This window comes from Sipha flava, unplaced genomic scaffold, assembly GCF_003268045.1.
Source record: "Sipha flava isolate LNK unplaced genomic scaffold, YSA_version1 80_pilon_pilon, whole genome shotgun sequence".
Classification (NCBI taxonomy): Eukaryota; Metazoa; Arthropoda; class Insecta; order Hemiptera; family Aphididae; genus Sipha; species Sipha flava.
This window is the reverse complement of record NW_020273622.1, coordinates 1599117-1612674: the sequence shown is the minus strand read 5'-3', so window position 1 is coordinate 1612674 and position 13558 is coordinate 1599117. Positions and strand designations below refer to the sequence as shown.

At 25.0% G+C, this 13558-nt stretch overlaps 1 protein-coding gene across 4 annotated transcripts; it reads right to left on the bottom strand.

Moving 5' to 3' along the window:
• Positions 1-366: 366 nt before the first annotated feature.
• Positions 367-13294, bottom strand: LOC112693018 (MOG interacting and ectopic P-granules protein 1). 4 transcript variants are annotated; one of them, XM_025567888.1, is made up of 10 exons: positions 13097-13294; positions 10910-11071; positions 6013-6085; positions 3850-5912; positions 3482-3755; positions 2442-2530; positions 1562-1980; positions 1232-1487; positions 966-1100; positions 367-654 (listed from the first exon to the last, which is right to left on the bottom strand). In XM_025567888.1, exons 3-10 carry the CDS (start codon positions 6053-6055, stop codon positions 649-651), a joined length of 3285 nt encoding a protein of 1094 aa, XP_025423673.1. In that variant the 5' UTR covers positions 6056-6085; positions 10910-11071; positions 13097-13294; the 3' UTR covers positions 367-648. The 4 variants fall into 4 exon arrangements, with proteins under 4 accessions (XP_025423673.1, XP_025423674.1, XP_025423672.1 ...); XM_025567889.1 differs by lacking the exon at positions 10910-11071; XM_025567887.1 differs by lacking the exons at positions 10910-11071; positions 13097-13294 and adding an exon at positions 7705-8217.
• Positions 13295-13558: the final 264 nt, after the last annotated feature.

The following is a 13558-nucleotide window of genomic DNA, read 5'->3' as shown; positions in this document are numbered from 1 at the left end:
ATTTAATTGTTAGAATTAAGTGTTTAATACGGGATTTATAAACACACACACACACACACACACACACATATATATATATGTGTGTGTGTGTGTGTGTGTTATATAAACAGTACAAGTGCTTTGGGCAAAGTAAAAAAAAATAATAATAATAATAATAATAAAATTAATAAAGGATGAAAAACAACTTAAACAAATTTGTGTAATTGATTGATATACAAAAATAATAGATACACCTCCACTGAGAAAATAAACATATTGTTATTTACAGTCATGGATATAGATTTACATAATATTCTGGGGAATAACGTTAATATAAAATTATTTCTAATAAGTAATATTTATAACAAATTGTATATTTATAAATTTAATTTGAGTAAAATATAATTAAATGTAGGTCTATACACTGTCGTAATTATTACAGAACACAATTTTGAAACAACAGCAATAATATTCATATTTATAAAAATTAAAATAGGCGAATTATTAAATTCAAATAAATTTGTACTATCCGCCATTTTAATGACCTGAGAATACACATATCAAATTATAAATATTATGAGTTAACTAAACTGGGTAAGCAGATAACAACCCTGATATCTCCCATGTTCTTCAAAACTTAAAATCAAACCGCTTCATAATTATTATCACTTACACCTATAAGCAAAATTATATACACATTAATGATATTAACAAAGGTATTGGAATTTTACAATTATGGAGAAAAAATAAATAAAATATGTACCATTTTACTTAAGATATATTTATTGTACATAAGAAACTAGGACTACATGAAATAAGTCTTTTTTTTATATAGAATTATCTATCAAATTAACCATTTATTTTTAGAAAAATTTTGAAATAAAATTAATAGAAGTAAAAAAATTAAAAATACCAAAACTATAGATCCAATACACTATTTTTAATATGACAATTTTATAATTGTATTGAATTTAAAATTTTCTTACTTTGGCCTTTGCTGTAGTTGGAGTTGAACTTTGTTTTCCAGTAACTGGTTTATTACTATTACTGCTTTTAACAGATAAATTTTGTATCTTAGGTGGTTGAGGTATAATAGTAATTTCATCATTTATTTTTAATGGCTAAATAATGGTAAAATAGAGTATTAATAATACATAAAATACTATTATACTTTGATAATAATATAATAACTCACTAATTTGTAATAATATTAATTTAATATTAATTAAATATTGACTTATTGTAAATATACCTTTGGTGTAGTTGTTATAGAAGCTGATGAAGATGATGAAGCTACAGGTTGATTTGCAAGAGTTTTCTTGCTTGAGTTTTTGGCTACATTGCTATGGGCTGAATACACATGATTCTCAAATTGTTTATACATGCCAAATGTTGCAGTGCACACAGTACACTTGTATGATAAATGTGCTGGCTTCAATGACATGGAGTGATCACGGCTTACATGATTTAATAATTTCCATTGATACACTCGACCACAAACTGGGCATCTAATTCAAAAAAATTTAAAATTAATATTAGTAAAAAAAACCTTTAAACTTGAAAAATAAAATAAAAATCTTACCTTCCACCATCTTTTCCTTTATTAGCCGCCTCTTGCATACTAGATGTCACCAAACCATGTGATCCTAGTAAATGCCTTTCAAGACCTTGATCAGTAAAAAATCTAAACTGACATTTCTGACAGTTAAGTGGTGGTCGATTGTAGATCATTTTTGGATGAATTTTCACTTTATGAATCCACTGCATATGATTACGTAATTGTTCTAGGTCTTTAATGTAACCATCACATATTTCACATATTACAAAAGTTGGTTTATTGCTACTATTAGTTGAAGAGGATGATGACTGAGTTGATAGTTGGGACTTGTTTTTAGATAAGGTAGATACAAAAGCAGACTGTGTATTATTTGATGGAAACGATCGTGGAAGAGGTGTTATTGATATACTTGGCTGTTGAATAGATTTACTGTTTGAATTTTGCTAAAAAAAAATTTAAAAAATTAAAACTAGATACAAATATAAACTAATATTTACTTAAAGAAACAAGAAAAGAACAGACAAAATAATTAGAATAATCAGAAGGATGAGTTTAATCACTTGAGTGGATAGCATGAAGAATGAATAAACTATTTGTGGCTTAGAAATATATTACTTATAGAGAAAAGAACTTGTTGAGATCAATCAAGTATGTTGTCGAGAAAGATGTTGCAGAGGCAGTAAGAAATATCATGAATATGAATGAGAAAGAGAAGGTTGGATAGAATTATTTATTTGGTGACAAGAGAATGTTAAATCAAAGAATAAGGGCCATGAAATGTCAAAAGCTACAGGAAATTCATATTTTATATAAACACTTTAAACGGTTAACATTAGGAAATACAAAATTCAATACTTAAAAATGTATCATAATATTTTAAATATATCTTATTTAATAAGATTACCTGATATGTGTGATTGTTTATTGAATAAGGTGTAGGCACAATCATTGATTGATTAATTGGTTTAATACTTGTATTTTTAAGCAAAATTCCTATAAACAAAAGGTCAACAAAATATTAAATAATAGCCAATAAAAAAACAAAAAATAAGCTTTGTAACAATGCATTATGATTTCACAACACAGCACAATATTCAATTTAGAAGGAACAATAATTAAAAAATTAACTTGATAAAATCAACTTTATTAAGCCATAAATATTTTTTTTTCATTTGTTTTAAAAATGATGCTTTGATAAACCAGTAAACATAAAATATATAAGTATAAATCACTTTAAAATAAAAGCATAAATATATAAATGAGATACACCTATAATATGTGCATGAATATGTCTTACAGAGGATCCAACTATTCAGTGTAATTTCATAAAAAATACTGGTTTTTTTGTTTTGTTTTAAAGAGAAGAATATTAACTGTAATTAAGTGTTTTTTTTATTTTCACTATCATAAATGTATTGAACGTTATTTAAATGTATTTGTTTATTTACAAATTAATGAAATAAGCTTTCAAAAAATAAAAAATGTATAACAGGTAATATATATATATATATTTTTTTATATAAAAAAAAGAGCCTCTACTAAAAAGTATACTAAATGATTTGTATCCCACAAAGCAATTTTTCTGCTTTAAAATCATAAAGAAATAATTAATGCATTAATAAATTCACAGTTACATTAAAGTGTTCAAACTCCAATATTAGCAGCTGTACCAAAACCTGAAACATTGTTGGGTCTATGTAGTGTATTTTAATTGTCCTCAGAACACCAGCAAAAATTATGATTCTTGTGGTATGTATGAATGACGGAACAAAAATCAAAACATAATGTCAACTTAAAATAAAGTGCTTGATCAGAATACATAAATTGTCATTTTGTTCAAAAATTATTATTTTTTTTTTAATTTATTAATACATTATAAAAAATTTAATTATTAAGTACTTAATATGATATTAGTTATCTAAATTTAGCAATATATTATTTTACCCCCAGAAGTTTGATTTGGCAGTGTTGTTGGAAAAGAAGGCACCATTCCTGGAAATCGCTGTCCAGGTAAAACAGAACGACCACGAGCTCTAGCTCCAGATGCAAGAACCATTTTGTTATATTGTTGTTGTTGCAATTGCAACATATTAGGATTGGGGAATTGTTTAAATCCAGACATGGCTGCTTGGTATACTGCATTTCCAGGACTCATTGATGGTTTATTTCGCAATACTCTAGGTATTTTTGCAGGAGGTTCCCAATCTAATGGAGGCGCCTTAAATAAAATTAAGACATAAGTTGAATTCAAAATGCATAAAATGTACTTTATAATAAAATAATTTACTATTGTATTTAATACTAATAAATACCTGATTAATTTCTGGGCGATACTTTTTCGAACAAGAAATCAAGTGTCTGGTTAATTTACCCTTATAGCTATCTTCAAAAGGACAACTTGGACATTGATGTAACGCTGGACCTCTCTCTAAACGGCCTTTGATAGTATGTGTATCCATGTGTTGTAATATTTCATGAGGACTACGTACTTGGAAAGTACAAAAATTACATCTGTAGCAGTAATTAGCTGTCATATGAGGAGTTTCTAAATGATGTGCCATTACTAAGCTTGATTCAGATTTAAAATTACACAATTCACACTTTTTTAAACCAAATTGGAATGGATCATTGTTCTCTTTACTAAACTCTAAAGTTTTAATTAGAGAACTAATTGCCATGTGAACTTCTTCGGGACATTTATCACCTTCACGATCTCTTTTTCTTCTTTGAGTACGTAACAAATCTAGTTGAACATGTTCTTGTACAAGGTTAACACCTATTTGCATAAAAAATTTTCCTAGCGGATTCTCAAAGTAATTAGGACTTGGAATCTTTGGTTTTTCTTTAACATCAGTTTTCTTTTCATCAGAGTCAACAGTGAGATCAGTAATACTATCATTTTTAGTAAAATCTATTGATTCAGACAAATTTTTTGATTTACAATTATCTTTTTTATTACTGTCTGATTCATCTAACATTTGTTCATCTTTATTTACTATATTTTTAGAGCTATCTTTTTCATTTTTCTCACCGCTAGATACTAGATTTTCTGGTTCATCAATATCCATCATTTCAATAGTATCAGAATTAGTTATTTTTTCTTTCTGATTATTTTCATTTTTATTTAAAGATACATCTTCTTCAACTTGATTTTCATCTCCATTACCTTTATTATCCTTTATTTTGTCTTCAATTTTTTCAACAAATTCTTTTAATGGTTTTTTGGGAGGCTTTTCATAAACATATGGTACAATAAAAGATGGTGCTTCAACAACAAACATATCATCAGTAAGAGTAGGTAAAATAATTGGTGGTTTCGGAACAATTGGAGGAGCAACAACAGGAGTTGGTGTAGTAGATAATATAAAAGGCTTGATTGAAGCTTGTGACTGTTGAACACGGTTAAAAGAATTTTGAATTGTTTTACTAGTCTGAGAAACATTAATAGCATTATTTTGGATATTTGATTGCACAGATACAGCTAGAGGTAAACTACTTCTTCCTGATAACATATTTGTATCAATTATAACTAAGGTAGGTTCTTTTTTATTACTTTTTTGTTTTGTTCCAGTAGCAATTTCAACTAATTTTTTAGTATCATTAACAACAATAGGTTTGGTAACCATTGGTGATTTTAGAGGTAAAATTTTAACACTATCTTCAGTTTCTATATCTTTTTTTTCATCATCTTTATCACTAAAGCTTTTGAGTTTATTTATATTTCTTGTACTTCTACGAGGAGTTAAGGTAATATCAGGAAAACTTTTTAATTTTTTTTTGCTACTATTACTAGAAGATTGCTTTGGATCTGGAACTTTAACAATAGTTACAGATTTATCAAGATTTATTCTAGAGTCTTCTAATGATTTTTTTATCTCATTTGACCTATTTTCGGTGTCATTTTGATCATTTATTCTATTGTCTTCTTCATCATCTTCATCATCCATTTGTTCTTCATCTTCTGTCTTTTGTTCTTCAACTTCCATTTGTTCTTCACTATTATTCCTAGTAATTTCTTTGGTACCATTACAACTGTTTTCTACATCACATAAATCATCACTATTCGTAGTTGCATTTTCACTATCAAAAGTCTGATCATCTTCGATTAACCTATTATCAGATTTACAGTCTTGGTTATTTATGTGATTTTCATCTTCACTATCATTATCTTCATCATTTATTTCACAATAACCATCTTCACCATCATTACTACAGTTAGATGAAGATTTACTATTTTTTACAAAACTTTTATCAGTGTTAATATTAAAATCATGGTTCTGTTCATTCTTATCATTTAGTTTATTGGTTTTACGTGCTTCACTAGATTGTTTGAGGTGTTCATTATCTCCACAAATATTACCATTTAATTTGACACCTAGATGGACAAAATATATTAATTTTTTATAACCATAACTATAAATAAATATTTAAAAATTAATTATAATAAATAATAATATAAACTAATAATGTCTTACTTAAATCAGTTTCTTTCAACTGTTCAATTTCTGTATCAGCCATTTTTAAGTATTTAATTCAATGAACATGAATCTGAAAATGTTTGCATATAATTATAATTATCAAAATATGTAAAATACATGTCTACAGTAAAAATTAAATAGTTAAAAATTAAATTAAAATTAAATTTTAAAATAATAATTTAAAATTAACTTATTAAAAATTAATAAGTTTAGTCATTTGGTTAAATTTGTATTTTTTTTCATCTTACAGAAGTTAAATATAAATTATAAAAAATCAAATAAAATAAATAGCAACGATCTGCAATACTTTCATTAAAATGAAAAATATAATTTTAATAATCAGTAGTAGAATATTTCTTTAATAATCATTTGATAATGAATCAGGCACAATGTATCAATATCAGATGTAGAACTATTTAAAATTTATTTATCTACTGGTTTTAGGCATAAATTGTGAATAAATATAATGTTATTTAACAAACATTCTAAAAACATAAAAAAAATAATATATAATAACCAGATTTTGAACTTTATAGCATTGAAAAGTACAGAAATATGCAGAATATGACCATCAAAATAGCAATCATAGTCAAAAATATTTATTTTTTACTTACAGTTTATTTTATAATTTAAATTATTATGTATATTCTTATGAATTATTACATTTATAAAATAAACCTAAAATAATCATTTATCTTTTTTATTAAATATTTAAATAATTTGTGATAAAATTTTTTTTTGCGAATTTTGCTTATTATAGATACTTAAATTAATACTGTTTTTCATTGAATAAAAACAATATTTATGAAAAATTATTATATTTTGCATATTAGTAAAAAAAATATTAAAAATTTAAAATATTTAAAATAAGTTTAAAAAAACTTAAATTTTGGAGTCTCTAATGCTATTTTAATCTGTATTCTTTAACAATGATAAAAATTCTATAAAATCAGAACACTGATTAGATACCTATAACAAATATACATTCCAGCAGAAGTGTATTTGATTGAATAGGCAGTAGATTTAAAATTAAAAGTTATAAAGTAATTAATTATACATTTTGATTTCAAAAGTATATGGACATATTTTTAAGCTATAATGAAGTTACAGATATTTATTCGTACAATAAGTCAATAAAAATATATAAAAAAAATATGTATATAAATAAATAAAAAAATTTATCCACCAAAAAAAGTGTCCTACTTACTAGCCAAATTTATTTTATTCACAATTGACCCCAATTGTTTATTATCTATATAATAAGTAAAAAAATTGAACAAATATCCAAATGCACCTTAACACATAAATTAAAATGTATAGCAAGTTAAATTATTCAAATCATATAATATCATCGAGTTGACTTTCAATAACGTATTCGAAGGTATAGGTATTCATAGCCAAAGTTTGTATGATAAGATTTTGATTATAAATTGTCTATGGCAAAACAGAAGCTGAAAACATAACCTACAACAGTAAACGAACGATTTGAGACAAGCCACTACCTAATTATAATATAAACTGAATGTTTTCGACTGCTATCATTATCACCGTCATCACGTTTTTACGACAAACGGAATCAAAAACTGACAAAAATAACAATAACAAACCAAATTATAACATAAGATAAATAAAAAACTTAAAAACGAAAACCATCAAACACCGATGAGAAATAAACACATTAACACTCACGTTTCAATGCGATCGTCGATCGATCTATCGATGGAGGAGAGGCATAAAAATGTAGGGGTAGCCGTCCCAAGTTGTTTACGCCGCAGTAATGAAAAAACCGACGCACTCATAACTACACACTACGAACATGTTTCGAATTAACGCGCGTACAAATCGATTATGGATTCATTTTCACCGTATATTATCTCGGAAATGACAAGAACGAAACGGTAAAAATATATAAATAAACGTATACGAACAGCGGATAATGCAATGCGTCTCCTAACGGGCAAGACGTTTAATACATACATGCACATAAACACACACACACACACACACACACACATACATACATAACACTCACTCATACACACACACACACACACAACGCTCTCTTTAACACACACGCACGCGTACACACACCAACACAAAACCACACGTCACGCAAACTGGGGGAAAGCCTTTTTAGTTCAGCTATGTTGCTCGCTACATTGCCGTGTTGTAGTTGAGTTGAGCGAGCTGAGCATTACCAACAGGGAGCCAACAAAAATACCAAAATCAAGCAAGATGGCGCTGCCGGTCACGTGATCACAAAATTCTATGACGCGTAGCGCAGGAAGTAGGAAGTAGCGGAACAGTAGAGTACATAATCGGAAGGAAAGATAGATAGATCGGAAAAATCAGAAATTATCACCTACAGATCAATGACCACGAAACGAATATGTTATACCGAAAGCCACTAGTGAACTTGTTAATACTAGGTTTCATCAAATAACGGTCATGGTTGATCTTTTTAGCGAGTATCATAAGGGCGCATAAGAATTTATAAATGTTCGTCATTAACTGTACAACCATTATGAATGAATTGTGCTATACGTTTAGATCGTTTAGTTGCCAAAAAAAAAAAAAAATTTTCCTAAAATAAGATCGAACATTTTTCGGCATTACCGTCAAATCAAAATTGAAAATCATTAACCAAATTGTTAACTGTGTAGAAAAATTAGGAAAAATACAGGGCATAAGCAAAATCATCAACATTTTTTCAACCAAAAGTAATAATAAAAATGTGTGAGAATCAATAGAAAAGTGATTAAACGGCGTCACATTATAATTATAATGATGGCGTATTGAATCTAGAACATATAATAACTATGGAACGTGAAGCAACGGAGGGGAGAAGGGAGAAGTCTATGTTCTCAAGTTGCACGCTTAGGTTGGCCAACCTGAATTATGTATGGTACTTGGCCCCTGTATTTTATGTATGCGTAGAAAAGCAATGGCGCGCCCAGAAATGTATAGGTGGGGGGAAAATATATTTTTGTGCTACACTGGGATCCACAGTCAGGGAAGGTAGTTAGGTGGTATGGGGAGAGAGCGGGGCAATTTTTTGAAATTCTACAACATTTGTATAGCCTTTGATCATCCTAAAAGTTCATAAAACACGGACAAAAATTTACTTTAGATTATCTATAGGATAAATGGCCTCTGTCTATTAATATTTTTTAAATTACTTTATAAAATAAACGTATTTAAAAAGAAATTTTAATTACAGAGAACAATATACTTATGATTCGTTAAAAATAACAATATTATGAAATTATTAATAAATGAAAAATTGCAAAACCAAAACTGATAATAGTTTTATGGTTGAAGACTGCTTTTATATTTATAACTTAATTTTTATTAAATGTACGGTTAATAATTATGTTAAATAAAAAAGAATCAAAATATTCGAAAATAGTGAATAAATAATAAAATAAATTTTATTAAGTATGAAAAATTTAATATTAACATTAAACATGAAATTACTATTTTTACAAAAACTTAGAGGTATTTACATTAATTTAGTGTTAAAAATGTAAAAAAAATAAAATTGGAATTTTGATATTTTAAAATGAATTAGGTACCATGATACATTAATTTTAAAGAAAATTTAGTTTTTAAAAATGAAAAATATTTGTCATAACTATAATTTATAACAAAAAATAAAAATATATAAAATACCTACCAAATTATAAGACTTTAAACAAGTATTTCAACTCAACAATTAAATATTATGTAAAATTATAAAAATTAATTTAGTGCAAATCTATAATTTGCTTAGTATAATTTAATTTGTATTCATAGCACTATTTTTTTTATTGAGGCAATAAAAACTATCAATTTCTAATAAAATTTATACTTTTTGATAAAATTTTTAACTGCATATATATTTTACATGTAGTTAGCTATTGGGTTTTATCTAAGTTATAATTTATAAATTATTCATGCAACTAATTATTTATAATTGTATAATTAAAAATTATTCTAAGCATTTTAAACCGTAGCAAACAATTTTATTTAATAAATTACTAAATGTAGAGAATTTTAGAGAAAGTTTTTCAAATAGTATTTTTTTTTTTTTTTTTAACTTACTTATTTTCAGGATTTTTATTTAACGCCAACATATAAATATTGTAATCTTTAGGTAATGAAAAGAATGTGATAATGATATAATTATCTAATGAAACATGAGAAGACTTAGTAGTTAAATGATATGCATCTGATACAACATACAAAATTTACGTAAAACATAAAATAGCATAACATTTACTTAATATACGGGATAACATTGTTCATTATTTATATTTAATAAAAAAAATTTTTAATATCATTTTTTTTGGTTTAAATTTATTTATAATTAAACTCTATTTATATACATGATAGGTATAGATATAATAACTTTTTATTATTATTTTAGTATAAATCATTATCATATAATATTTATACATGATTAACATAAACAGAAACAATTTAAAAATATTTATATTTCATAAATTGGAAACTATTAATCCTAACAAACGAAAAAAAAAAGAAAAAATGTTATACCATCACTTTAAGGAATAGAAACCAAATTATGTTCAGGACATTTTATATCTACTTAATATAATAATTTACTATAAACTAATTTAACTGAAACAACAATTAATAATTAGTTATAATAATAAACTAGAAATTGTTTTATAAAATTTAGTAATACAAATTATACAGGTATAAGCCATTATAAAATAAAATATTTAAGATGAATTAAATTATATGTTTAAATTAATAAAAATAAGATAAATTACTCAATAAATACAAAAGTTCAGAATTTATATAATGGCATATTGGCATCAATATTTTATAAGTAAATTAGTGGAAATATATTATTAATACAATTAAAATAATGATTAAATTAAAAACAAACCTGAAATAGAATAATAAGTCTTCATCAATAATTGATAAATCAAACTTTTTAGGATGCTTCGTTTCTTAATTTACTCTTTATTTTTCTTAAGTTTGTAATATATTTTTAGTTAATATTTATACTCATTTAAACAAGTGAGGATAGTAGTTACTTCATCTCTTTCTAAAAAAAATATATTTTACATAAACATCTTAATTTATTAAAGTACATCAAATTTATTTCTTACGTACATGGCTTATTATAGTTTAAATGAAAATGAGTCTACTAATTTACCAAATTTGTAGATAAAGAATAGACAAAATATGTAATTTATTCTCAAAAAGTAAAAAGATTTTGTAATTGATAAATATTCAAATACTATTTTCGACAAGCTTCTAAAATACACAAAGCAATTAGTTAGGACTAACCAAACATCGATGCATAGATTGCTCAGAAATATTTCTTGTCCAACTGACACTGAACATTAGTATGATTTAACTATAACTAAATTTTAATCAACCCTACAGACAACATTTAACAGAGAATCACTAATATATTTTTTCTGGCTCAACCAGTTTAATACACCATAATACACCATATAAAAAAATATAATAAAATGGGAAAAATACTATTTTCAATAGCCAACTAAATTACAGTTATATCTTTAACTTTGCATTGAACAAATTATTAGTTAAACATTGAAAAATAGTAAACTTATTTAATTTTTAAATTTTAGATTTTTATAAATAAATTAAAATTTTGTTTTATTTTGTAGTTGTCAAGATAAGTTCTTAATTTAAAAATATACATAATATATCATGACAATGATTGCAAAGACTAGAATTAAATGATATACTCAGGGTTAACTATGAAGTTAAAAACTAATTCCAAGTAAATGCATTTCCATCAAAAATAATATAATACCTTTATACTTAAAAAATTTACTTTTAAATTCAATTAACATTTATAAGAATATCTCAAAAAAATAATGGCTTTCATTTTAACAATATGATTTTTGTCTTCTACAAACATATTGCAATTAAATTTTGTAAAACAAACTTATACATTTAGAATAAACAAGTAAAATGGTATTTAATTAATAAAAATATATTATAGGTAGTATTGGTGACATTTGTATATTTATACGGCATAATCTAATAATAATGAATATAAAGAAACAAAAAAGCACGATTATAGTTATAAATATGGTGCATATTTGTATGTCATACAAATTGTTTATAAAAATTATTTAATTCAAGATTATTAAAATATTTTGTATAAAAAAAATTATTATAATAATGAATATACAATTATTAATGTATTATAATCTAAAAGCATTTTACAACCAAATTAAAATAAAAAAATAAACATTGAGAATATTATTTGAATAATAAAAGTATTAAACCTAATCTAATATAAAAGTTATTTCAATATCATATCAACATTTGAAATTGATCATTAAGGATCATTAAGAATATTATCATAAGATAAATATACAATTCAATATAATTTGTTTGGAACTTTGGCTGTAGTCCTTCATCAAATTTAATTTTTATTTGGAACAAATTTAACTAATACTTTGATAGAGCGGTTTTTTTTTTATACCATTGATTTATTTTTAAGGTTTGTGCAAATAAATAAAATATTTATTTGATTGGTAAATGAACAATTACTAATTTTTTATTGAGGAGAATGTTTAACAAAGAACTAATTGAAGAAATAGGAATGACTACAATTAAATATTACATAAGATGACAAAGAATTCAATGGTTTGGGTACATTAAGCGTGGAAGTGACGATAAAATAATAAAGATAGTACTGTCTTAGAAACCAACGAGTTACAGACCACGAGGACGTCCAAGGAAAAGTTAGATGGATGTGGTCGAAGAAGATTTAAAAAGGATAGGAGTAAATGATTGGAGAAATATAACTCATGATCAAGAGAAGTGGCATGAATTTGTGATGGCGCAAAAACTTTTGCAGAGTAGATAAAGCCAGAAGAAGAAGGTAAATGAACATTGATTATAATTTTGAGTTTGTGAGTGCCTATTAGAAAATTATTAAATTATATCAATAATATGAAAATGATCATGTTCAAATATAAATAATAAAAAAAATCATTATTTTCATAAATCATACAATATCATTTAACACAACATTTAAATATCCAGTTAAGACAAAAAACAATTTATAGGAACACAAACTTACTATTTGGTAATGTCAATTAAACTTTTTCTATAGTTTGATTTCTATATTAAATTTTCTCATAGAAAATAATATTTTGTATGCTTTATTGCAAGCAATATATTTTCTTTTCGGCATTTCAAAAAGTCTTGTCACACAAAAACTCTATTTCAATTTCTTAAAAACACTCAATTATTAATGTTCATGTAATATATAACGTCTGTTTAAACATTAATTATTATCTATCTGAATATTTTATAATTAGTAAAACATGTTACAACAATTCACACGTAATAAACGGTAACAACTGAATTTAGAAACTTATCACATTATGTAAAAGTAATTAATAAATAAAAATGCATTCATGTATACAAATATACTACGTAAAAGTTCAGTAAACATTTATTTTAATATTAGGTTAGTCGCATGTGTAAATGTAAGTACTTATTTACTAATTAACTATGGTTGGGAGTATTTTGATTATCA

Coding starts and splice junctions, on each gene's coding strand:
- LOC112693018 (XM_025567888.1), bottom strand. CDS start 6,055: ATGGCTGATACAGAAATTGAACAGTTGAAAGAAACTGATTTAA. Junction 3,756..3,849: donor ATCGCCCAGAAATTAATCAG/GTATTTATTAGT, acceptor ATTTTATTTAAG/GCGCCTCCATTAGATTGGGA. Junction 1,981..2,441: donor TAAACAATCACACATATCAG/GTAATCTTATTA, acceptor ATTTTTTTTTAG/CAAAATTCAAACAGTAAATC.